The sequence below is a fragment of the Daucus carota genome, chromosome 9, assembly GCF_001625215.2.
Source record: "Daucus carota subsp. sativus chromosome 9, DH1 v3.0, whole genome shotgun sequence".
Taxonomy (NCBI): domain Eukaryota; kingdom Viridiplantae; phylum Streptophyta; class Magnoliopsida; order Apiales; family Apiaceae; genus Daucus; species Daucus carota.
In genome coordinates, this window is record NC_030389.2 from 633,113 (window position 1) to 660,600 (window position 27,488).

Genomic DNA, 27,488 nt, shown 5'->3' on the forward strand with positions numbered 1-27,488 from the left:
GCTTCCGCTTTCTTGAGCCGAAAAGTTTCCATAATTTGAGAAGAGGATGAGGATGATCATGTTTCCGATGACGAATATAGTCGTGGTAGGGCTCAAGATTTCGATGGACAGACGAAAGAAGAAATTAAAGAAATTGCCACAAATTCTGGAATAAAATGTCAAGAATTCAGTGGAAAAAGTTGAGATTATGAAGAGCACAATGCATATCTCTATGAACCTGAACAAAGACCTAAAATTTCGAAGCCTTTTGAACCTGAAGATTGCATTGGCCATTTCTGTAAATTTGTTACAAGTTGGGATCAAGATTTTCTTAAGAGGAGAAGCATAGTTATGAGAGCTAGAGAGATTTAAAAAGGATTGCCACACAAATATTGGTCAATAAACATGATCCATATAACTTTAATATTCCTATTATTTCAAAGGAAAGCAATTTAAGATGAAAAGAAAAAGGGAAAAGAGAGAAGGAATCTCATTGTCTCCCTCTATCTTTTATTAATTTAGGGTTTGGGACAATTGGGTCCATTTACAAGCTTTTTCTAAGTTGTAGTGATTGAGTCCTCAAATGGCTGTTTGGTCTCTAAAGAGGTCTAACATACAGTCAGTGCAGAGCCAGAGACTTCTCTTTTCCACCCTTTCCAGATCTATTTGCATGGACCATTTGCTCTTTACACATAATATTTTTTGGAAAGAAGAAGAGATATATACAAGTACATCGATTTATAATATAAAACAGTGCAATATAATAGTTGGATTAGTTTCTTAAGTGCATTGTAGTTTACTGACGACAGTGTACTTGGTTATTAAAGTATGTTGAAGATGATTAGGACTTGACACAAAAGGGATAAGCCAATGCAAATCTTTAAAGTTCCTGGTTTTATAAAACTAACCCATGCTTTTAGATCGATTCTTTAGTGAAGTATTAATACTGTGCTTAGACTGAAGGCACACGTGGAAATGCATGTGGCATCGAGGTGGATAAGGATTATATTATGAGTAGTGTTACCGCCACAAAATTGAATACGAAATTTGTGTAAAATTTTATAGAATTAAATGATACTGTATGACAATTCATATTTTAGTCTGGGTTATTAATATGTCAGGTTCTTCTAGCACTCACATGCTAAGTACTATTTTAACTAGCTCCTACTTTTTAATATGTTAATTAATTTGATAGTGTTCATTTTTATCAGTAAAGGATATAAATTGTTGACATTTTTATTATAAAACTATTTATCAGTATGTTTTATTTGCATTTTTAAGTTAAAGTATGTTAAGTTATTTACTATGTTTCAGAATTAATTGAAATAACTTTTTTTGATAAATTAGTTCTAATATAAAAAATCAAATGGCATCTACATAAATACTTGCGTCGAACAAACAGAATATAGAAGCAATCACTGATTAATCTATTATTCTTGACGAGATAAAATCACGTGATTTGGTGATTTGTTGAAGATATACACATTCTTCGTCACTTTTGCTTTTGATGTAACGAGTTTGAACTATCGATGGACAATGTAATCCCTGGCAATTTTTATTATTAAATCAAGTATCATACTCACGTACACAAATGGCAAAAAAATAACAAAACTTACATAAAAATCAACATCAAACGTGACAAATTAGTAACCTTAAATTTGCAAATGCGTAAATAAAATATTAGTTAAATCAAGACAATCTTCAGATCTGGAGAACAAACCCAAAAACTATTAAACTATATTGCTCTAATTTGTTGAACATGATCCTAATGAATCTGGATATGGAACACGTTAAAAAAACCAACTTTAGTTCGATCCAAATTAAATTATAATAAAATCAAATGAATTCGCATATGAATTTATGCTCCCATATGAACAAGGTCGTCCCTCACCCCTGACCAGCACAGAAACACTCATGCTCGGTTGATATATTTTCGAATAACTTATATGTAAATCATTATCATCAATTTCTCGAATTGCTAGTACATAGATAAAAAGGACGTGTGAACAAACAGATCATTTAACAATAAAAATACGATATATATCTGATCAACAACGTTAAATTTTCCGATCATTCGATTTTCCAAAGATATATATTAATGGAACAATTAGAATAATCCACACTTATAAGTATTTGTAGAAGAGTAGTGCTACATGCACAAAATTGGGTACATAATTTTGCACAAAATGAAGTGGCAATTGAGATGTGAAGTTTTAATTGATACTATTAATGCATATGCAGGAGGCTCATTTCAATCAAAAATTGACACATACTCATTATGTGAATATTTTTGTACCCATCTCTGTGCTTTTAGCATTTTTCTTTGTAGAATAGTATGGGATAGGTATTACTTTTTCTAGAAAACAATAAAGAGAGAAATATCAGCTCATCATGCATGCGCACACTTTGAACTATTTAGGGTTTTTGGTTTCACCTTTTAAACTTCCGCTTACGAAAATGCTTAAATCACTAGCTCTTCATTTCAACATTTAGAGGGGAAAAAAATAGAATCCTGAATGAACGGGATGATGAAAGGCAGTGCATTCATTTCAACAGTCGGTTGATATAGGTAGTGCTTGTTTTTCTTCTGTATTACGTACATGCATGCAGTGTGCCAAGCTTTACTTTGACTACAGAAATCAAACACGATTATTTGAATATTTGTGCACTATAAATAACCACTTCATTTTTAGCTTTCTTCCCGCACAGATTGAAGAATATACATATCTTTTGAGATCTCAAAAATGGCGAAGAACAGTACCAGCCCAGTTAGCCTCTTTGCCATCTCTCTCATTTTCTTCCTTCTTGCCAACTCAGGTATTAATTAATCCAATATGTATATGCACGTATATATAACGAAATCTGTCACAACTAGATTATGTGCCAGTTTGGCAACTAATTTTTTGATAAAATAAGTCTTTATTTTATTTTTAGAAAAATGTATTTTGTAAGATTTCTTTTGGATATAAATATAAAGATTTGTTTCATATTTGTTTAAGGTCTTATTTCAGGAAAAATGGTATTTTATGCACTTTTCTCCAGAAATAAGCCTTTATACTCAAATATAAATTTAGCCAAACGACCAATATATCTTCATTTATAAACATCTTTGAATCTTAATCTTAGTTCCCTATTCGAAACGTTGCAGGAAGTATTACCGAAGTTGATGGAAAAGTCTGCGAAAAGCCAAGCTTGACATGGTCTGGAAAATGCGGAAACACACAGCACTGTGATAAGCAATGCCAGGACTGGGAAGGAGCTAAACATGGTGCTTGTCACAGTCGGGGTGGCTGGAAGTGCTTTTGTTACTTCGAATGTTAATTCATTTACACATGAAAACAAATCCTCAGGAGTTAGCTTTAGCTCCTTGTTGTAATAAAGGAGGATGTTACTATACCTGGCTAGTGGCTACGAGTTGGATGTTACTCATACAATCTACTGATGTATCTTTAACTTTCAAGAATAATCTTATGCGAGTTAATTTAAAATTTGGTCCTCAAGAAACTAATTAGTCAACTAATTTATTATTTTGCAAAATCAGAAAGTTGCACACAAGCTGTATAACACATGAATACGAACTATTAACTCAAATATTTTAGCAACTTTTCAATAAAACACACTTTCCTTGCATATGTTCGAGCTGCATATTCTTCAGCAAATTCATCCTCTTGGCATTCCAAAGAAATGACTGACTGAAACCTCTGAAATGCAAATGTATCACTTAAATAAAATATCAACATATTAAATCATATATGAACAGTCCGAAAATGTATATTATATATATCTATGACTTAAAATAAAATTTCCATATTAAAAAAATACTCAACTGAATGTTAATGATAAATAATATTCACCTTGCAATTAAAGATTGTCATCGGGCTAATATTTCACGATAAAGACAAAAAAGATTTACATTTAATATAAGTAGTCAAAAATTTCATTAGTAGGATGTCTTTTTGAGAGAAGCTTAAAAGTAAATTTGTGCGAGTTGGCACCGTCCAAAGTGGATAATAAAATATTAACATGAAGTTTATAATGCGTATTGTGCAACCAACAAATGCTCTCAAAATCGATAGTTAAGAAGTTGATTATGAGATCGTGGCCTATAATTGGATGATATAATCGTGTGATGTGAGAGACTCTTCAGGGACGGCTAGCGTCGAAAGTCTTCTGGATTAAGAGGGTCAAACCGCGTGCCTTGCAGAATAACCACGTAAATCGTAATGAAGTCACGAGAATGGTGATAAAATTCATTAATATGTAATCTTTTGAGATACGTCCAAAAAAAATTTATAGCTAATTAATGAGTATTGCGCGGGTAACAAAAACTAGACTTCGTCTGTCATGCAGAGCATATAAACAGGTTTTCGTTTCTTAAACTTAAATATAAAAACTTCGTCGAGACTATTCTCACAAAGTTCTTGTAAGATCAAAATAATTATAATACAAATTAGGATGACAAATTTATAAATTTGTACGTACACATTAAAATACACCTAGTTTTATATGTATAATTGTGTTAAACTCGCGGTGCTCAGGAGTCAGGACAAAGGTCAAACTCAAAGCAACTCAAATAAATATTTACGCCAAATATATACTGATATCCTTCACAATATGATAAGATATATATTACTTTATGAGGAAAACAAGATATCGAAAATAGATCACCTCATGATCGTGCATGCACACTTAATTTGAACTATTTTTATGGGTTTTCTTTACAATTTTCAAACTATCACGCACACGAAAATGTTTACATCACTGGCTCTTCATTTCAACGATCAAAGAGCAAACTAGACAGATTTCTGACAACAATTATAAGTTGATGAAAGCAAGCCGATGTATTGGAACAGTGATACGCTAAGTCGGTTAATATGCTTGTTTTTCATCATTCTTGACGAGTTGACGTACATGCATGCAGTGTATCAACTTATCCTTTTGACTATACAAATCAAATACATAGGGTTGTTTGAATATCTCTACACTATAAAAACCCACCTCATTGGTAACAATTTTACATCTTCATGCACAGATTGACGAATTCACATCTTGAGATTTTATATATATCCGAAATGGCGAAGAAGAGTATATACTAGCCCAGTTAGCCTCTTTGCCATCTCTCTCGTTTTCTTCCTTCTTGCCAACTCAGGTAGTCTTGGATACATACATTTAGGAACATGCATTTTATTTCGAATTAATTTGAGATTTCAAATAATACAATCTGAGGTGTCGTTTCAAATTCTCAGTCTTATACTAGTATTTGAATGTCCTGGATTTCAAATGAAATTCAAATTTAACTTTTTTTGCGTATATCCAAACATGTCATTGATCAAATTAAGAATTTCAAATGAAATCCAAATTTCAAAACAGGTCAATATGTTCTTTCGAATCTGGTTCCGTCACTGTTTATCATATATTTATATATTGGACGAGGGTTTATATATATTTGTTGCAGGGAGTATAAGAGGAGTTGATGGGAAACTATGCGAAAAGGCGAGCTTGACATGGTCTGGGAAATGCGGAAACACACAACACTGCGATAAGCAATGCCAGAGCTGGGAAGGAGCTAAGCACGGTGCTTGTCACAGTCGCGGTGGCTGGAAATGCTTCTGTTACTTCAACTGTTAATCAAATATTTACTCATGAAAACAAATCCGTGCGAGCTCATCCACGGCTAGCTATATCTGACTACTTGTGTGTAACTAATAAAGGAATAAAACAAATTTTAAGCATTAAATATTATTATCTGAGCCTTTGAATGTTCGCAAGGTAGTCTCTAAAATAACAGGAGAATTCAGATATCTGTGGTGAAATATTAATACCAGTAGGAAAAGAAAAGTTTTTTAATTTTGGTTTTGATTTGGATGGAGTTTTGGGCTGAAGCCCATCTTGAAAATTATGGCTTGTGAAAGTATGGTCCATATATAAGCCCATCTGAAGCCTGTTATATTTCTGGAGTAATTGGAGTTGGGACAGGTGTGCGGTAGAATGAATGGTGTCAGCTGAATTATTTGAGGTTAGGTCAGAAATCCAAAAGCTGCATGACAAAACAGCCCAACCAAATCAGGACTTATCTTGTCTTTTAACCTATGTCCTGCTTTCTGCTTGCATGTGTACTTGTCCAGAGAATTAGTGCTACGATGGGATGATATATATTTGTTTATCTAGTACGCCCCAACCTGATTTAAAATCACAAATGATCCTGAAAATCATTTAAAATTAAAAATTATTTTGAGATATTTTTGTCAGCTACTTAATTTTTCTAAAAGAAATTATAAAAATTACTCATAAATCCTTATTTATACCAAATCATTTTTATTTTTATCATTAGATTTTTGATAACTCATAAATTATTAATAATGTATAATTATCCAAACAAACATTTTAAGCTCTATAACTTATTATATTAAATCACGTTAATTCATAAATCACAATTTTAAAGCGGGTGTATTCAACTGTGATTTTAATAGATTGTTTTTAATATATGGATTTTAATGAATTGTACCTGATTTTGATTTTGTGCGAGTTCTTGATAAAATGTCGCGGAGTTGATATAGATTTTTTAGGATCTAAGTATCATGTTTCAAAATCTCATGAATTTTGGTGGAATTTCAATATACTCTTAAAATAAACTGAAAAATCTCACAAGATTCATCATTTTATGAAATCTAAAAAAACCAATCAGCATTTAAAATATCATCAGGTTTTAATAACTTTCAAACTATCTCAATTGAACATCATCGGATTTTTAAGCACAGTTGAAGAACACCGGATTTTGTAGCATAATTTAAAATCTCAACTAAATTATTCAAGATTTTAATGAATTTTAAACAATCTCAATTGAATGCTTTTGAATTTTATAAATAATTTTTAAAAAAAATCTCAATTGAATACCACGATTTGATCAAAGATCACAGAGATACTCTGATGCACGTTCATTCAGCAGAAATGTGACATCCATCACGGGAGCTCTTCGCAATATCTGATTCGGTGGTTTTGAACCGTTCATAAAGTTAGGTGTACAATTACAGTATCGAGAGTATCAACTTGTGATTAGTGTGTAATCCTCATTCGACTTGTAATTATTGGGTATATCATTACAATTACAAGAAAATAGTACTTTCTTAAAAAAAAATAGTACTATTTTTGTAACTGTGCTTCACTCAAAATATCCAGGAAATTTATTATGTTACAATCTGACATATTGATATTATGTTCTCCCTCCGTTACAAATTACATGTTTATTTTCAAAAAAAAAATCATATAGTTTAAAAAAATAGATTTTGTAAAAAAAAAAGTGTATTAAGTCATTAATTGAACCTAATATGTGGTATATATGGTTGATCACGGAAATATAAATTTAAAATATGTGAAGGAGAGTTGATTTTGGAAATATAAATTTATATTGAAAATTGAAACGGACAATTATTTCGAAACAATTTTTCTTTTCTAAAGTGGACATATACTTTGAAACGGAGGGTATACATCCTAATTCGCCAAGGCCGTTATTCCTTAATGTAAATAATAAATTTGATGACATTCACTCTTACTATTATATATATATTTTTTTAAAATATAAATTCTTATAATAATGTAAAATTATTTATATGTAAAATATGAAAAATTCTACATTCTCAAAAGTGTTTCCATTTTTTTTTAAATATAATTGGTAATATATGATTGGTTGATTTTACTCCTACTAAAAATAATGAAACCATCTGTATATACATAAATTATCCAATTAAAATTGGAATCAAAGTTTAAAATGCGTAACATTATTCGCAACATAGAGGTAATATGAATTATTTCTATGCTCACGTGATATAATTATATTAATTATCAGATTCAGGTCTAAAAATTGACACCAAACTAATTTCTAGTTCCAAATAACATTCTAGGAGTCCCATGTAACATGATTTACACCCTCCATGGCTATTAATACTAAAACTTTCAACTTTGTTCGAGACATAAATAAATCACAAATTTTAAATCATTTCTTCGATACTCTAATAAATGTAGACAGGTGTTCGATGCAGCATGGGTTCTTGTATCCCCTACAAACGTGGACTTTGATGACTGATACTAACAAATATACACAGATCCCTAGTGTTACTTTTCAAGAACTCTGATATTTTTGTACAGTAATCTCGTGACAATATATATCTAACTCACATGCATTGTTACATGTTGCAGCTAGAGATTTTTAGGTATTCTTTGATCACATTCTATCTTAATTTATTTATTTTACCATAATATTGTTTTGAATTTAGAGAAATGAGATGATTATTTGTGGTTGTGCTCAAGTTTTCATCATTTTTGATCAAATATATGTTCTTATATAGTTGTTTGTGAATAAAACTCGACTCGAATCTGTTTGTTTGTCAGACTGATCATCACCTTTTTGTGAATAACCTTACAACCATACAATTTGTATACTTTTTGATTTACTGGGATAATGTTTTATTGCATTGTGTTTAGTTCAATGATCACAATTGGTATCTGGGGTTTCTGATTTCAGGTGTAAAATATAGTGTTTGTGTATTATACAATGGATTCGTGGTGTGTATCAATGAAATCTAGTCCCCAATTTTCTAGAGCAAGAAGTGGTTTTGTAAATAATGGTGATGATGGGTTTTGGGGGAGGAGGATCACTGGAGGTGTTAACAACACTGATTTGAGTGATCTTTTATCGAAAAGAGCGAAAATTGGGAGAAGGGTGGGAATGATCAAACCAGGGGCTGCTTTCTCTGTACTCACATCAGAAAATGGCAAAGAGACACTTGTGAGTATCTTATCATACCTAAGATCATTCCATAGTTATACTGTTTGCGAATTTTGGTATTTTGTGGTTTTTATGCTTGATTGAGCTTGGCTTCTTTATGTTATTCTTGTTCTGAATTTGATAGTGTTTAATTTGAATATTAGATAGCGAAAGACTTGCAAGTTCCCCAAATTGAGAGAAAAAGTGCTAGCTCGAATAATGTGGCCGCTATTATATTAGGTGGGGGTGCTGGGACTAAGCTGTTTCCGCTTACACGTAGATCAGCCATTCCTGCTGTGAGTATACAGTTTTAAGGTTACATAGTCTTGTGAAGTCTCTTTGTTGATCCTTTTTTGAAAATTTATTGATTGGATTCATGGGTAACTTTTGAACTTATAACCCACCCAAACGAAATTTTATTTTCTTGAATTATTTTTTTTTATTTGATACAGGTTCCGATTGGAGGATGCTACAGGCTTATAGATATTCCTATGAGCAACTGCATTAACAGCAGAATAAACAAGATTTTGGTCTTAACTCAGTTCAACTCTGCTTCTTTAAATCGTCACCTTGCTCGTACATATTTTGGAAATGGTGTCAACTTTGGGGATGGCTTTGTTGAGGTAATATATTTCATGTCGTATTGGCAAGAAAGAGCATATCATTATTCACTTAAATAGGTCGGCTTACTAGGCTTATAACGGATGTATGATGTAAGGGACACTATTAGACACAAATTATCCCAGTTACGGGTCTTTTCCCGAGAAATTATTAGATAAAGAGCTGGTATAGTGCATAGAATTATCATAAGAACTTATGACAGGTACAAGAATAAGTTATCATTAGTAGTTATTTTCAGCAGTTCTCCCTTTATTTACTAAACTTGTGATCCAGGTTTTGGCCGCCACTCAAACACCAGGAGAAGCAGGCATGAATTGGTTTCAAGGAACTGCAGATGCAGTACGGCAGTTTATGTGGGTATTTGAGGCAAGTGTTCAACAAATTATCACTGAAATCTACTAAAGCACTCCAATAAATGATAATCACTATTGTAATATCAAACCCATGATGTCATTTCTTGCAGCACTTGTATTTTTATGGTAATTACAAGTTATGTTTGTGCTTCTAGGATGCAAAGAACAAGGACATTGAGAACATACTGATTTTATCGGGAGATCAACTTTACCGGATGGATTATATGGACCTTGTGCAGGTGTGTACAATTTTCATTTTGACAAGTCAACGCAATCCGTAAAACAAAGGTGCTAATCTCATGATAAACAAACAGAATCACATGGACAGAAATGCGGATATTACAATTTCCTGTGTACCTGTGGGAGGCAGGTTTGTGCTATTAATTTATTGTACATAAACACCTTGCCCTTCAAGTCTATCATGTTCTTTTCTAGATTATTCTTGCTTTTATTCTTAATATTTACAGATCTTTCTTCTATAATAACTAATAAACAAATATAAAGCCTTTATGTCTTTCATATATATATACATCTCCTATTCCATATATCTCAATTAACTTGTATATACAGCCGGGTATCAGAATATGGATTAATGAAGATAAACAATAGAGGGCAAGTTATCGAATTTGCTGAGAAACCTAGTGGAGCTAGACTAAAGTCAATGGTAAGCCGTTACATGATAGCATGATCCTCGCATACCATAAAACTTTGAATGTTCTCCGACACTGGTTTTCCTACTAATGTAATTATGTTTCTTTGTTCTTCAATTCCCACCGCAGCAAGTAGATACTACTCTACTAGGAGTGTCTCCAGAAGATGCAACAAAGTCTCAATATATAGCTTCTATGGGCGTCTATGTCTTCAAGAAAGATGTTTTGTTGAATCTCCTACAGTGCAGATATCCCAAATCCAATGACTTTGGATCTGAAATCATTCCATCAGCTGTAATGGATCACAATGTGCAAGTGAGTGTATGTGTTCCTTGTAGTGTCTTTCTTTACAAATCAATGCTGAATAATAAGTTGTATTTATCTTGGCAGGCGTATCTGTTCAGAGACTATTGGGAGGACATTGGAACAATAAAATCTTTTTATGATGCTAACCTGGCGCTAACAGATGAGGTTCATATATAAATCTAGAATATGGTCATGTAGCTGAATTAATTCTCCGACAAAATCAGTGGATATATATTACGGAGATTCACCTCATCATCTTTAATTAAGCCAACTCCATTTTGTGATTCAATGGATGCTGCAGGTACCAAAATTTGAATTTTATAATCCAGAGACGCCGTTCTTCACTTCCCCTCGGTTCTTACCACCAACGAAGTTTGAAAAAAGCCTGGTGAGTTATAATTGTGAAGGATCCTGCTTTAAGCTTAATAGATTGTTACTGAATACTCAGTTTTCACTTTTCAGATCAAGGATGCAATCATATCACACGGGTGTTTCCTGCAAGAATGTAGTGTTATTCACTCAATCGTGGGTGAGCGATCACGTCTGGACTCTGGTGTCGAGCTGAAGGTGAGCTATGTTACAAATCTAGTCCTCTTGAAAAGTAAATGTCTTTCCTTGCTTTGGAGTTGAGTTCGAGTATTCAGCTATCATATATTGCAATTTTCAATAGGATACGCTGATGATGGGGGCAGACTACTATCAGACAGAGTCCGAGATTGCGTCTCTGCTGGCAGAGGGGAAAGTTCCCATTGGGATTGGACAAAACTCGAAAATCAGGTAAGAAATAAAATTTAAATCATTTCTTAGTTCATATGAGGTATCAGAATACCAAAGCTTGACAAAATTCTTGTAATCTCTTTGAAGCAAATGTATTATTGACAAGAATGCGAAAATTGGAAAGGACGTCATTATCATGAATAAAAATGTAAGCTCAATTTTTAATGCCAAACTAGACTCTGGTCACATACACCTATTCAGTATTTGATTGAGGTTGTAACTAAAAGCATGTATGTATCCCCAAATTTATGCATCATGTCATTTTTTTTCGCGATTAGGGTGTTCAAGAAGCAGACAGACCCGAGGATGGATTCTACATTCGCTCAGGGATACCTATCATCATGGAGAAGGCTACAATCAGCGATGGCACAGTAATATAACAAAGTACTACCTGAAGTTTGAAACCTACAGCATGCCATAGTTTGAAGATCCATCTTTGAGACTCTCGAGGGTTACGTATCACAGAAACCTCTTCTAAAGAAATGCCGAGCAAGAAACCAGCTTACGCTCCTATGAGAAACTTAAGTTGCAGAGCGGAGTAATAATGAGACTATAGAAGTTCAAGACTAGAACATAAAGGCTTAATTTTTCTGAGTAGTCTTCCTACATGGCTTAGAAATAAGAATTGTGGATATTGCTTGTACTGGAAATAGATGTTTTATACATGATCCCTTTGCTGTGATGTTCACTGATCAATATACTTAAAACATCGTTCTCCTGAGAATGACTGCGATGATTCAAATTTGTGAGAGCTCTAATCTGGAGGCACATATATACAGCAAAATTTGATAAAACTCCAGAAACATATTAGTATTATACAAGCACTCAAGTCAAGATTACATGAAGCATGGCTTCTACAGCAACAAGCTAGAAAGCCCTATTTTACATATCACTTATTTATATACCTGGCTTTCGAAGTCATCTCACAAAAACAAAAAGCAAGCCAAAAACTCAAAACTTACTAATGTACATTAACTGCCGGATGATTTGCAAAGCAACCATATGGCTATTTTCTTCTTCAGTTGACATCATAAAACCCGGGGCACACAATGCCCTGCTTTCCAAGCATGTAGATTTGCTTGGACTGGTTTTGCACATTCTATGACTCCCATACTGTATATGTACCCTCATTCCGGTACTGACATTTTACGTCGCTATATCCCTTCCCTAAGAGTGCCATAGCAGCTATGCTCAAAAGTGGCTTATTGTCTAACTCCTCAAGACTTTCCTTACAAGCTTGTGGGTCACAAATTACAACTGGCTCAGACATATTCTTAGGAGTTGCAGTTGGAGGTTTTTGCCACCTCTGAATCCAAGAAAGTAGCCGGTTTGTGCCATCATTACCATCCGCATTATCATTGGAACGGGAATCAACATCTTTTAGTGGAGTTGTTGTTACCTTGTCGACAGTCATTAGTTCTTTACCAGTAGATACAGGCACTGGTTCTGAGTTGGAAGTTTCACCTCCTACACCCCTGCTAACAAACTGGTTTGCTTCTTTATTAGTTGTGGTTTCATCCAAACTCAAGCTCTTTGTACCAACAGAACGGTTACATGGTTCACATATCTTAAGACGCTTAAGCCAATTGCTGCTTTGTTCTGGCACATAATCCATGTCCAAACTTCGAGATTTTGATGTGCTTGGATCTGCATTGTGCACTACACTTGCTCCACCCGGCTCCACAGGTAGCGGTATGTTTATATCTGGTATTGCAGGGACCGAATGTTTCTGTGATTGAACTCTTACGCCAGGCGTTCCAGTGGCAAGATTAGGATGCGGTGAATCCATGTATGAACTGACATTCTGCAAATTTGATAAAACTGTAATGTCTATGTACTTATCAGCTTACTGGTTAATGCTGCATATTTTACCCTTATAGTTTGTAAAACTTCAATGCAATTTTAACACAATTTTGTTTAACCATTATTTCGTAAACACCATTAGCCAGAATGTACAATTACAGAAAAAGAAACAGAAATTTATTTGAAAAGAATTTTGCAGACACTTATGTACCAAGTCCAAAGTCAGAGACAGGGTACCTTTTTTGACGAGGAAGACGGCAAACCTGCAACAACCAAAATAGAGAAACAAATTTAATATAGATCTCAACAAGCTTGTGATCACAAAATTTCCAGATTACTTGGTAGGACTAATGAGAACTTAACCTCACTAAATCTGGTGACTAAAAGATTACAAATACATTCTATGACCAAGCACTGAGAACTCAAAGTTAACATGTGAAGAGTTTGTACACAGAAATATTGCACTTCAATTAAGAATTAGAGCTTAAAAATCTATCATATAACATGGGTATATGTATGTTGGCGAGGAAGATTAGAAAATTAGTCATACCAGATACATGTTTCTCCTTAAAAATATTCATATCCACTGTGTGAGTTTCAGCTGCTCCATTCTTTGAAACAACTTCAGTAGCTCTCACATCATTAACAGCATTGTTTCCTTCACTATCTGATGACAGCACCAGAAATTCGACTCCTTGCCCGCCATGACCAATAGGTTGTGGGACGCTGTAACATTTATTGGGCACATTTTCTTGCATTTGGGTAACAACTTTTGAGTCCCTAAAATTTCCGTCTTTCTTCTGCAAATTAGTATCAGTATTTCCCATGACCGGAAAAGTATGATTTACCTGATATATGGGAGTGAATCCGCCTAAATTATCTGCAGAAGTATGTGTTCTCATTGTATTTGCTTCAGGAGCCCTAGTAGAAAACATATTGATGCTAGAGAAGTTATTCATGTTGTTGTATTGTTGTTCATGAAAAGCTGGTGGAAGATTATTTCTCCTAGAGCGATTATCTGCAAGCAGAGATAAGCTGTTGTCCAACATCGAATGTATTATAAACTTTCCAGAGATAAAGCTATTATATGTAAATTCTTACCTGACAAAACTCCAGAACTATCATTACGCTTTTCATGTTCCCCGACTTTTAAGATGTTAGTATCTGATAATTTCCTTTTGGATGACGGTATGGATCTTGCATGGTTGTCATTTTCTTCAACTCTGAACTGGAAGGATGGTGCTTTAGGAATGGTTACACATCCAATATTTCTTTCTCCAAGGTCAGATATTTGGTGTGAAACACGAGATGAAGTGCCACGAATATCCTCCGATAAAGGTGCCGAAAAACCTAAGCTGGTACCAAAAATCTTATGAGAAGTCACCAGCTCTGTAGGGCACTGTGAAACACTCTGATGCTGAATATGAGAACCCATAAATGAAGATTCAGTTCCTGGAGGAGCCAATGAAAGTAGAGAGGATACATATTCACTGTTTGAAGTAGGCTGACTTTCCAAAATAAAATTGGTTATGGTGGAGTCAAATAATTCCGGTCTATCCCTTCTCTGGTTCCTTGAATTCATTTCTTGGTCGTTCTTTAATATTCCAAAATCTATGGCATTAATCTTCATACATGGTTTGACAGATCCAGATATGTCGGAGCTGATCTCCTTATTCTTCTGCGAAGGCCATTGATTTATTCTGGGATCATATGCGTGATGTCCAACAAAATTAGATAACTGATTTTTCTCTTCAAGTATCGGCCAACGTGGAATCCACACTAATTGATAGGGATACATTGGCTGCTTGCCTTTATCAACATGGTTGAACATGATGATATTGATATAGGATTTCTTGTATATGTGTAGATAGTCTGGTTTCAGATGCTTGCAAGAAGTTTACTGCATTAAAAAAATATATATATACATCAACAATCGCTACCACAATAGGCTTCAAACAAATAAGTAAACATAAAAGCCCTCAAGTTCATTTACTCCATCTATAACAAAAAAGGGCAACCCTATGAGTTCTTTTAAGATGATAACAATGATAACACTAAGTCAATATATTCTTAGGACTTCACCATATACTGTATACATAACTGTTAGGAATTCAAAATATTTGGGAAAATAAACAAGCCTAAACGTCTCTTACAACTTACATATTATTATACGGAAGACAAAAACAGCAATCAATCTGATCTAGAAATCAATATTTAAAGAGAAAATTTTTGGAACCTAAAAGTTAAAAGCAAAGCTTACACTATATTAAACAATGGGATAAACACATGACGATTATTATGTCTGATGAAGAAGAAGAAAGGAGGTAGAGTCCTGTGGTGTTCTGTCAATATGGGTTGTTACTTGTGTGAGCAGCATAATGTTCTTTAGAATGTGTAAATTTTCAAGTTATTATGCAGTATGCAGACTAGTGTGACTTTAAGAAATCAAAGCAACTAACTACCTGACCGTGTCTTAGAAAAAACAAAAATGACTACCTCAATGGCCATAAACAATTAAGAGAAACAGAAAACTAATTTCCAGTTAAGTCTGGCAATATTATGAATGTTAAATACTCCATAGAGTATAAGGAACCCGAGATACATCTAGATATCTTTCCGGTTCTTTATTCTCTAAATATAATGCTTCAAATTACTTATCAGTGATTTAGTTATAACAATTATTATAATTTTACTAATAAAATAATCTCCTAATTAGAAATAGTATTTTTGGGTTACTTAGAAGTACTATTAGCAGCAATCAATGGGCCATTTACCCGCTAAGTACTAGTATTGCCTAAAATTAAAGTCTATTTAATTGCTACTTAAGAAAAGGCAGATTAATAAAGTGATTGACTAACATGGCAACAGTCCTAAATAAAACTCCAATAATGCTATAATTAAAGCAAATGGGTTAAGATTATAGTACCTTATTTAATACACAGAGCCCAGATAGAAGAATCACAGATCATACAAACATTAAGGCAACAAGGCTAAAGTAAGTTTACCCCAAAAAATCTTTTCCAACAACCTTAAGAACAACAAACAACATTTTCACACTCTTCTATACATAAACTAACAATAAATAACTCAAATACGAGTATGACTTAAGAGTAAAAAGAAAACACAATGAAACATAACTACCTGGTTTGGTTTCTTGGGTTTAAGAGCACTCATGCTTTCCTTAGTGAAGAAGCATATGCTTTTCCTAGTACTAGGTGAACTCAACATTCTAACAATAAATATAACAGAAAATAAAAGGGTAAGGATCAAAGGCGGTGCAAATAATTGCAGTGGTAAACGTGGCTCATTGCATGCAGGATACGTGGTGAATTTCAGCAGCGTTCACACCCATTTTTATATATTTTTTAATCTGCAAAGGTTGTTTATTGCGTACAGTGGTGTCTGGGTTGGATACATGACTACTAGTAGCATTGTGTTAACTGCTTCTGCAACTAAACTCTGTATTTTAATCTATATAGTCAGTCATTACTGCAGTTGTGAGTCATAAGAAATTATGAGACTGACAGTCATTACTGCTGCAATTGTGAGTTTTAAGAAGTTGTGAGACACAACCAGCTAAAAATCTCCACCTTACGAGGCAGAACGAGCCAAGCTGCTCACGTGATCCAGTTGTTCCCCTGCAAAACCTGATACCCCTGTTCTCTAATTTTAGGCTTGAAATAAATTTTAATTAGGTTTAGTATGTATGTTATTTGATATTTGTGATATATTATTCTTAACACATAAGTTATTATTCAAATAATGAAAATTAAAATATAATATACATATACATATTGATATATATATATATATATTAATATTATATCTAAATGAAAATATTTAAATAAAACCATTTAATTTAGTTTAAAATTATTATTTATATCTTCCTATACTTTGGATAATAATTCATCCAAAAATCACAATAACATTTGTGATCTACCCAGATGAAATTAAGAGAATGGCTCTATAGACACTATACTGATAAGAACAATCTTGTGTAACACTGAAGTTTTACTACTCCATAAAACAGTAAAACATTAAAGTACCTTAAACTAGCAGTTTAACTACCTTTAATTAATAACCTGCCATAAATATAGTATAAATAAAAAATATACAAATACTCCCGTATTTCTAAAAAACCGTGCCCAAAAGTCTTGAAAAGTGTATATGTACAGGCAGAATTTGAAAAATATATATTAATTAAAAAATAAAAATCCACAAAATCTGTTGACCTCATTCATTATTATTTCAGAATCCAAATTTAAGTTAGTACTTATAATTACCACTATAAAGAGTCCCCATTATACTCCTAACCAATTATTACATCCTCACTAGCGATAAACAAAAATCAAAAACTACCAAATTATCATCACACATTCCAAGAAGAGATCAAGAAAACACAACCATGCAATACACACACAGTAACTTATAAAACTAACAACAATTGAACTAAACATAAGATTAAGAAGAGATGAATGAAGGGGCTTGAGACTTACCTAGGATAATGAGCAGACAGAAGAGCTTCATTAGGAGTTAAGTAAGCTGAGCTCTGTCTGAAGTACAGTTAAGTAAAATGATTTGGGCTAATAAGAATTATCGTATTTTTTGATAATTAAACACACTCACGCACCTACCTCGGAGAACTGAGAACAGAAGAGAAATTGAGAGTGTAAGTAATGTAGAAAAAAAGGGAGACGTGGGTGAATTACAGTCAAGAAGTTGTGCACCATACATATAGCATAAGTCTTGCTGTCCCATTTATCCCATCAAAGCATATACCAGTCATTGCTACTGTCACTGTCATTTTTTTTTCACTCTATTCTTTTTTTTACGTGTGCTTTTTATTTACTGTTTACTGTTTTAATTTATTTTTATTTTGTTTTTTACATTCTTTTTGTTTGTTTTCATACATGGCTTCAAAAAATTATTTCCGGAAATAATAGGTGAGTTTTAATATATATGAATAATTATTAGCCCTTCATCTCAAATAATATCGTTTTGATTTCTTACACGTAATTTGAGATATAAAAAATTTATTCTTACATATTATTTTTAAACTCATTTTCTAAGTAAAAATTTAACAAATTTTTTTTATTTATAAAAAATAAAAATAATGTGTAGAAATATATTTTTCTTACATCTCAAATTATAAACAAAACGACAAAACAACTATTTTTTTAAATGTATAGAGTAATAAACAGTTTGAAATTTGGAAGATTCTTGTATTTTTTTATTCTAAATAATTTTATATATTAAATTTTGACATAAATATCTATATATTTTTATTGATAATTAAAATTCTAAAATTTAAATATTGTAAATTAAAATGTAACTAAAATTTAACTTTAAGATTATTTAACTAAAATGCGTTTTATTAAAAAATCATAATTTTAAAATTAAACACTTCCTTCACTAAAAGTAAAATTGGAAAAAGTATAAGATTGAGTTAAATTTCAAATAAATAGATGTGAAAATTTTGGTATATAATTCGAATTATAACTTTTGAGCCTTCTTTCAAAAAAAAAAAAAAAACTTTGAGGCTAATTACATCATAATCTAGTGCAAAATTGAAACATTTTATCAAATTTAAAGATTTAATTATACTAATCTGAAATCCCTTCCCCTTTCTTTAGCGGACTACCGCAAAAATCTTGTAAACACTCTGGGCAAAAAAAACACACACAAACACACACTCTCTTCAGGGTTTGCCGCTATTCATTCTTCCTCTCAATTCTCACTCCGGCTTTCTGTATCTGAAGGTACTCTCCCTCTCCCTCTCTCTCAATCTGGGTTCTTTTCTAAATGGGCTTTGTTATATTATTATTTAAGAACATGTTTTTATGCTTTAGGATGTAATTTGATATTTGCTTTTAGGTGATTTCTGGGTGGTTGTATTGGTTTTTGTTTTTTGATTGCTTTAGGATTCAATGTGTTTGTGTGTAGGGTAAAAAATGATTAAAGCTTTGATTTTTATGTGATTTTATTAGGTATACCCATTTGTTTTTTTCCTTAATATAGAGTGTTATTTTAGGTGTCTAGATGTAGTGTTTTTAAATTTATGGGCTAGGAAGTAATTGTGTGTTATATCTGCTTGTTTCAAATCTGTTGCGAAAGAGGCAATTAAGGTTGTATAGCAAGGCTCCTGCTTGAGAGATTGATTAGCATTTTTTGCGCACACAAACATTATCGTTTGCTTATGAAATAATTTTCAATTAGTTTCGATGTTGTATGTAATATTAGTGTTATGTTACTCTACTGAGAAGTTACCTCTGCCTTGTAGTACTAGTGTAATCAATTCTGACCCTACGAACCATGTACATTTGCTTTGTTTCTAGAAAATTAGAAGATCTTTTGTCTTTATTCACTTCTGGTTATTGGGTGTTTAAGTCTGGCCTGCTAGGGTAAGAACTATGGTTTAATATCAGACTGATTACTAGTGAATTTGAATTTGCTGAATTAGTTTGTAGTTCGTATTCTTTTATGTGCCCCTTACGTTAATAGCACTTCAATCAAAGTTGGCAAATTAGGTCTCCTTTTGAATGTTTTTGGTTTAAAAAGCTTTGCTCATCTAGTCATCGTCATCACGCACCAGGTTATATAGCAAGCGTGCACTTGCAAGTTGCAACCATGTTCATTTCAAAGTTCTCTCAGCTAGGAGCTCGGGTAGTCAAGCATCTGACAAGAGGTATTTTTTTTAATGCTAATAGTTGTACAAACGGTTAATTGAAAGCTGAATGTAATTTGATTTCTGTATTTGCTAATTGACATATTTCATATTAATCATGTCACAGAGCCCTCGGTATCTGTATTAAGATCACCATATCTGTACGCTGTCCGACATCGGAATTTGCAATCCCTGGTCAGTGTTGTTTTCTGATGATATATGTTCTGTCAGTTTTTTATTTGATATAGCCAATATTCTTTTTATGTTCTCTTTAAAGAAAAAATTAAGAGCTGAGCCACATTCTTCCTACTGTATGGTGCTGAGGTTAAGTTATATGCCTGATACTTGAATCACATACTTTGGTGTCTGATATGGCAAAATAATTGTTTTTGCATAGAAAACTAGTTTAGAATTTTTTTTTTATCAAACTTATGTGCTCAGGAGTTTCACGGGAAAGATAAGGTTGCACTATTGAAGTAAAAATTTTATTCAAGGAAGAATGACAGTCATAAGAGGTGAGGATGGCGTCAACTCATCAAGCAATTATTCTTTTACCATTTTTTTTAAATAATACTCGGTCCGGTTCTTCTCCAAACAATGTCGAAGAACCCTACTTCATCCACCTTGGCTATTTTGAGCACTTTTTCAGATGGTCAAAAAATCTATAAATCAAAATGTAAGTTCACAGCTATAACTTGTCTCCCAATAATTTTATTTTGGGGTACATCCAGTAGGATATAAACCCACAAATTCAATCATTATGATCAGGTGGAATTTTTTATTTTCTGTGCGTTCATCCTACCTGCTCATTACAGCTGTAATTCGAGTAGGGCTGCTCGCGAGCTGGACTGGCTCGAACTTGTTTAACTGGGCTCGGCTCGACTCGACTCGTTAAACGAGCCAAATTCGGGCAAAGGTTCCCGCTCATTTAATTAAGCGAGCCGGCTCGACTCGACTCGTGAAAATAAACGAGCCGAGTTCGGGTAAAGGTTTAGGCTCGATTAAGTGTTAAATTATACGAGCTGGCTTGCTCGACTCGTTAAAAACAGCTCGTTTAGCTAAACGAGCCGGCTCGACTCGACTCGTGAAATTAAACGAGTTGAGTTCGAGCAGAGATTTAGGATCGATTAGTTAAACGAGCCGGCTTGGCTCGACTCGATTAAACTTGGCTCGAATTAGGCTCGGCTCGAAACTCGGCCGGCTCGGCCTCAATTACAACCCTACTGTTCATCCTTAGCCAGGACCCATACTATCAGTCGTTTTATGCCACAAGAAAACCCCGCATCTGCCACCTGTGTCGGCATTCCCGGAGGCCAATGATGCCAATTCCCTAAATACTGATGTGCCCTTGCATATCACTAAATGTTTGGGAGTTCCTCTGATCAATAAATCTCCTACTTGGTGATCTGTTCAATCGCACCCTCAAAATTCAGACGCGTTACCTGGTGTCGTTACTGTTTTAGTTCATGTCTTCTTGATTTTGTAGTGCTTATTCCCTTATAAGGCCTATTAGTTCTGGTGGAATAGGAGTGGCCGGGAATTAGGTTATAATTGGATAGCTGTATCAGAAAACATATCTTTGTATGTCATGCATCTTTTGAAAATTCAGATTGATTTCTTTGGTTTGACTAAAGATAATTACTGTTATGTATCAACTAGCATGCAAATTTAGCAAGATGAATCATGAAATAAAGGTTTTCAATGTTGTATATTATAGGTGTTTTCTCCTTTCGAACTATCTGTTGATTCATTTGTTGCATCCGTTTTCATATTCATTTATGCTCTACAGATATCTTGTTCTCCGGTCTGGCATCTAATTTTCAAAAACTTCTAGTCTGCATGCTTTGTTGCACTTCAGTTTCTCAGTTAGCCTTTTGATTTGTTTTTTATCAGATGCATGAACGATTCTTTTCCACAGCTGATAAAGGTGAGGAGGAAGGGTGTAAAGAAAATCAAAAGTAAGTTTTGGTTCCCATGAAATCAAATCTCGCTTCACTATTTATCCTGCTAGTATCACGGTACAGCTGGCTTTGGAATATAGGGTGAAAAAAAGACAAGACGTTTGAGAGTTTAAGGGATATGATGAATTGGAAGTAAAGAAAAGCTGTTGTAACTGTTGGTGAAATATTGCTTAGGAGTAATTGATGCTTATATGAACTGCCCTTCCATGACACAAGTTGGTGAATTGGAAGTTCAAAATTATGGCCAGGAGGGACAGGATACTTAGACTGTGCTGCTTTTGATATCTTTATATTCAAGTCACAAGTGGCATGTAACTGAATAATAGTCAAAGTAGCTTGTACATCTGAAATTCTGAATGTCGAGAAGCTTTGTAGCTTTACTGCATTTTCCACACTTTCTGAAGGGCTTGTATATTTTGTGCAATCCTATACTTATATAAGTTTTCTTTAGAAGCAGGATGAAATGATAATTATGATGCTCATTATAAGAAATGAATTTTTTTATTCTGCAGAATTTCTGTGACATTTGTTGGCGATGGAGGAGAGGAGACGACCATCAAGGTCCCTGTTGGCATGTCTATGTTAGAAGCTGCCCATGAAAATGACATAGAGCTTGAAGGTAGTCACTTTGAACACACACCTTTAATTGGCCATGTATTATGCATAAATTTGCCTCTATATGATTTCTGATTAAATTATTCTGTTTTACGTGGTTCTTTGTACATCATTTCAATTCATCAAGATACCTCTTTATTCTCTTTAATTACATGATGCTGTTTTTGTCTCTGTTATGATAATAAATGCTCCAGTAGCATCTAACGGTGTTACTTTGTAATTTAAAACTGTATTTGCTGCACTTTAATCCTATTACTAAACCAGCAATCTGATATATGTACTTAGGTTACTGCTCATTTTGGTATATTGTTTCTACGTGTTGAAGCTAATTAAACTTGATCATGGATTTAGGAGCTTGTGAAGGATCGCTAGCTTGTTCCACTTGTCATGTAATTGTGATGGTATGTTTCTCCTTTGCCCACATGGATAACTGCAGAACGATGAATTAATCACTACGCACTAGCATTATGACTTTGTAAAACTGTTTCATTGAACTAAATTTATGATGATATTTTGCTTAGGATATGGAGTACTACAACAAATTAGAAGATCCGACTGACGAGGAGAATGACATGCTAGACCTGGCTTTTGGTCTCACAGAAACGTAGGTTTCTTCTCTGATTTGCATATGGTTGGTAATGTAGCATACTTGCTCTTTACTAAAAAAGTTTGAGTTATGTATAATATAATAATATGATCCAGGTCTCGACTGGGTTGTCAAGTCATTGCAAGTCCTGAACTTGATGGACTTCGTTTAGCACTGCCTGCTGCAACACGAAATTTTGCTGTTGATGGATATAAACCAAAACCGCACTAAAGGTTTACTGGAAAGAGAGCCTTTAGCTATTGATGACAGTCGAGGGCGTGAGTTTGCCAATTTTGTAGCAGTCCCATTACTTACAGATTTAAGGGTCATGTATGTTAAAGCTGCGGATGCCGAACCACAAATTTATAAATTAACTGGAATATGTTCTTGGTTTTTAATTCATATACAGGTGGAGCTTGTATGTATTTGGGTACACCAATCTACGTCCTGCCTTAAAGGCCTATTCAATCGTTCTCGACAACTGCGATGTAATAATTCAGCTAGTAGTAAAATAATTCACACTTGTTCTTGTGACAAAATAGCCAGAATTCGGTTATTGTTATCTTTATTCTTGTTTTTGAAGTCACAAGGATCATGTTTTGACCCAATTTGACTTGCATCGAATCTTCGGCTGTGTATTGTTCTGTGTTCATTTTTCAGTTACAGTATAAAATGCATTGTTTTTTTCTTTCCAGTTGAGATGCTCACAAAGACTTGCGAGGTTTATAATGTGTAGTTAAGTTGCAATAAAACAGCCAAAATTTGCACAAACTTGTTGTCTCACTCAAAATATAACACTCGTACGCCTGGTTTTGTTGTTAGAAGGTATGGTGTTTTTTTCACTCTGGTCGCTCAGAGTATTCTTTAAAAAGCGCTGGTCGCTCAGAGTATTCCTTAAAAAGCGCTGGTTAAAAAAACACAGGACGTGTTAAAAAATGTTATAATAATGAACTGGTTAAAAAAACACAGGACATGTTAAAAAATGTTATAATAATGACGGCGGGATATTTAACAGTAAACTACGCAATGATCCATATTTATGATGTTCATTTTGAAGATGTAAAAAGCACTGGGGGAACATGAGACCAATGACAACAATACATGATCACATCTCTTCTGAAATCTGTTACACATAATTTAAACGATAAGTCAAAAATTTCTCTGTGACATAATAAGCAGACGACCCATTAGAATATGAATATCTCATCTTTTATTTCTAAGAAAATCCGAACTACGCTTGTTCTAGACAAATTGGTCCAGAGACTCATCCACACTTGTGTATTTGACATCAGGATAAAGTGCTGAAGCCTCCACGCCAAATGATGGTTCGATCTCAAAGTTGGTCTGATCTCCCTTAACGAAAGCAGAATGGCTCAGAGCAATAATCACATTCGTCGGAAAAGGACTTTCTGCAGACAATGAGCATTAAAACTAACAATGTAGTTCCCATATTCCTGTTAATCAAAGTTTTTGCGAGAAAAATAAACTTGTTCACTTACCATGTATGTTCTTCAGAACTTCTTTCTCCGGAATATAGTCCTTTTCTAGAGTTTTCCCGATCTTTTTCTCCCATAAAGACACGAGCTCGTTGAAAGAAAGAGTGTTGTTAGGAGGTCTGAGATAGAGAACTTTGTTCAAGGTTCGCGGATCATCTACAGCTTTTATAGTGTAGGTTCCAATGTCTTCTTCCTTGTTAATTACCACTGCGGGTTATAAAAAAAACAGTTTAACACAAAAAGTGTTTTAAGAACAAGCACAAGAGAGGCCTTCAATTCTAGACTCGAATGCATCTTAGGTAAAACACCTGGCGCGGATTGAAAGTGACAAGCTTCGTGACAAGTATATCTAGTTAAACAGAATGGCTCAGAACACTGATTGGCATTGCATACCTTTCTGATTGCCATCCCCTAATATAATGGCTTTATCTCTTGGAGGAGCTGTGGCACCTGGCTGGGATAAAGTGGGGAGAAAATATCCTGCAAAAAAGTTGGCTGCAACGTAAGTGTATGGAACTCCTGAAGCCTCAATTTCTCTGCGGAATTGTGCCTTGCTAGCAAACATTTCCTTTGCTGGCTCAACAGCACTGACTCGATCCACGTCTTGTCCAAACTCAGAAGGAAAGAATCTCTGTACATAGTGAACATCACAAGCCAATTTATAACAGTTTTGGCATTTTCACAATTTATGTCTTAAAACTTTCCTAACTGGCATAGCCGCATAGGCCTGCAGATTCAGGCAACCCTGGTCTAACCAGTTCCTGCCCTTTCTGTTTTATGATATCAAGTTGCAGTATCTCTGTTTGTTAAGAAATATCTTTCAAATAGCAGACGCAGTAATGCCACTGACCCTGATACCATGTTGAGAACCGGTCCATCTAAAACTTTAAGGTGTTAGAGGAAGGCCCCAAATGAATCTTATGCTATATTTCAACAATACTCTCATGATCTCATCTATTCATACGAAATGGATATCAAACAGAACTCAGAATCCGACATGTCTCACATTAATAATGAACAAATCACTCATACCTTGACGTTACCAGCTTCTTTTATCGCAGCAAGAAGCTTACCCTGATCAGGTAACAACCAGTGACCTAAAGTCGAGATCACCACATCCACCTGCTTTATCGCCTCCACCAGGCTCTCGTGATCATACAAATCTCCCTGCAGACATGCATGAACATGAACTCACAGGTATTACTTAACTACACGCTCTGTCCCACTCATTTTGTCCACAATCAGATTTCGCGTTTTATTTAATCATATTAAAGGTACTCATAGTTATCAAAAAATTGTATTGTTTTCCAATAAAATAACACAAGTGCCACTTAATTTACCGTAATATCTCAACATGGATTTGGGACCAGTGGCGGAACCAGGATTAAATGTTAGGGGGGGCTGAACTCAACCAGAAGATAAGCTATGCAGTGTGTCTGCGCATAAAGATTTCCTATACTTTGAAGTCCAGATTAATCTTTATCCGCTCTCACATCATAGATAAAATTGTCTAACTGATTTGATAACAACTCCAAGTCTAGTAAAGAGAAATCCTTTGGACAAAATTGTGCAAAGGCAAACCAGTTTTGACTTATTGAAACTTGAAAATTAATTCCTAGGATCCAAAGAGCCAATACAAAGTAGTAACTCTATATTTCTTTCTTTAAAACGGTTATCCATCTCTTAGGAAACAGTTACCATAGCTCTATGTTTCATTCTGTATGTTTCCTCTGTAAAACAGTTTCCTTCAAATAAAACCTGTGTGCGTATGACTTATGAAAGCATGTCCAAAAGTTTCTTCATATGGGCTCTTTAGCCAAAATTTGAAGAATATAGAGATGAAATGAACTCCAACAAGCTCCAAGCACCTCTTGAAAAACTTAGGAGTTCTGTTTGCTTCCTCAACAATGAGGAGCACACTCTCCTCTTAACTATATTTTATATTATTTTTCTTATGTACAAAGTACTCAGCATGCATGATAGAGTTTGTAGGTATTTTAATAACACGTATAGATAGAGAGCGTATGTAGGGAATATTGTTGGAGATATCGTTAATTTTACTTGTTTGAATGTATTTGTTAATTAGACTCTCTTTAGACTAAGTGCCTTCTCTTTTCTTTTTTTACAATAAGTCTCTCTCTATGATATTTATAATTCAGCAAATGCTAAAAAATATTTATACTGACATCACTAATTCAGGGGGGGCTGAAAAAAAATATACTGTTTTTTTTCGAGGTTAGGGGGGGCTCTAGCATCCCCTAGCCCCCCTCTGGTTCCGCCATTGGGACAAACAATGAGATGGCAGAATTCACACGTAATACTTAACTACACCCTCCGTCCCACATATTTTGTCCACAATCATATTTTCGCGTTTTATTTAATCATATTAAATGTACTCATAGTTATCAAAAAAATTACTGTTTTCCAATAAAATAACACAAGTACCACTTAATTTACCGTAATATCTCAATATGGACAATAATTTTGGGACAAATTAACAACGGGACAGAGGATGTACTAAACAAAAATGAAGAGAAAATTGAACATACATAAAGAAATGTAACGCCCAAGCTCCTGAAGCTGTCAATGAGCTCTGATTTGGAAGCATTGGAAAGAGTAGCTTCTCTAACGAGCACGAACGTAGGATGACCGGACTTTGCACTAGCCTCGACCATGAATTTTCCGATGTATCCCGTGCCCCCGACGAACAAAATCTTGCTCTTGTCCGCCATTTTTTCCAGATGAAATTTAGTGTGTGTTTGTGTGTAAGGGGACTAGTGACAGAGTGTGATGAAACTAACTTTGTGATTCTTGGGCATATATATAGCGTAAAACAGGTAGTGATCCATTTATTTCAATATATTTATTTACGGGAGTTAGCAACTGTATGATTTTTTTTTTATTTTTTTGAAACAA

At 34.1% G+C, this 27,488-nt stretch overlaps 5 protein-coding genes across 5 annotated transcripts; 3 read left to right on the plus strand and 2 right to left on the minus strand.

Moving 5' to 3' along the window:
• The first annotated feature begins 2,688 nt into the window (after positions 1-2,688).
• LOC135149131 (defensin-like protein 1) lies at positions 2,689-3,444 on the plus strand. The gene is made up of 2 exons (XM_064084014.1): positions 2,689-2,796; positions 3,128-3,444. Exons 1-2 carry the CDS (start codon positions 2,724-2,726, stop codon positions 3,298-3,300), a joined length of 246 nt encoding a protein of 81 aa, XP_063940084.1. The 5' UTR covers positions 2,689-2,723; the 3' UTR covers positions 3,301-3,444.
• Positions 3,445-8,046: 4,602 nt separating this feature from the next.
• Positions 8,047-12,129, plus strand: LOC108202532 (glucose-1-phosphate adenylyltransferase large subunit 1). Its single transcript, XM_017370971.2, has 15 exons — positions 8,047-8,186; positions 8,498-8,761; positions 8,905-9,036; positions 9,193-9,363; positions 9,635-9,727; positions 9,870-9,953; positions 10,029-10,084; positions 10,285-10,378; positions 10,494-10,679; positions 10,755-10,835; positions 10,972-11,058; positions 11,133-11,237; positions 11,341-11,447; positions 11,535-11,595; positions 11,726-12,129. Exons 2-15 carry the CDS (start codon positions 8,528-8,530, stop codon positions 11,825-11,827), a joined length of 1,593 nt encoding a protein of 530 aa, XP_017226460.1. The 5' UTR covers positions 8,047-8,186; positions 8,498-8,527; the 3' UTR covers positions 11,828-12,129.
• Positions 12,130-12,207: 78 nt separating this feature from the next.
• LOC108202531 (uncharacterized) lies at positions 12,208-17,995 on the minus strand. Its single transcript, XM_017370970.2, has 5 exons — positions 17,747-17,995; positions 14,352-15,150; positions 13,801-14,268; positions 13,488-13,513; positions 12,208-13,251 (listed from the first exon to the last, which is right to left on the minus strand). The coding sequence occupies exons 2-5, from the start codon at positions 15,079-15,081 to the stop codon at positions 12,547-12,549; spliced, it is 1,929 nt and encodes a 642-aa protein (XP_017226459.1). The 5' UTR covers positions 15,082-15,150; positions 17,747-17,995; the 3' UTR covers positions 12,208-12,546.
• An 882-nt stretch (positions 17,996-18,877) lies between these two features.
• Positions 18,878-23,684, plus strand: LOC108200793 (uncharacterized). Its single transcript, XM_017369045.2, has 8 exons — positions 18,878-19,009; positions 19,843-19,935; positions 20,042-20,109; positions 21,808-21,872; positions 22,388-22,494; positions 22,842-22,891; positions 23,012-23,094; positions 23,193-23,684. Exons 2-8 carry the CDS (start codon positions 19,878-19,880, stop codon positions 23,305-23,307), a joined length of 546 nt encoding a protein of 181 aa, XP_017224534.1. The 5' UTR covers positions 18,878-19,009; positions 19,843-19,877; the 3' UTR covers positions 23,308-23,684.
• Positions 23,685-24,081: 397 nt separating this feature from the next.
• Positions 24,082-27,371, minus strand: LOC108201996 (phenylcoumaran benzylic ether reductase Pyrc5). Its single transcript, XM_017370352.2, has 5 exons — positions 27,122-27,371; positions 25,605-25,739; positions 24,966-25,203; positions 24,576-24,779; positions 24,082-24,485 (listed from the first exon to the last, which is right to left on the minus strand). The coding sequence occupies exons 1-5, from the start codon at positions 27,302-27,304 to the stop codon at positions 24,319-24,321; spliced, it is 927 nt and encodes a 308-aa protein (XP_017225841.1). The 5' UTR covers positions 27,305-27,371; the 3' UTR covers positions 24,082-24,318.
• Between the last annotated feature and the right edge of the window lie 117 nt (positions 27,372-27,488).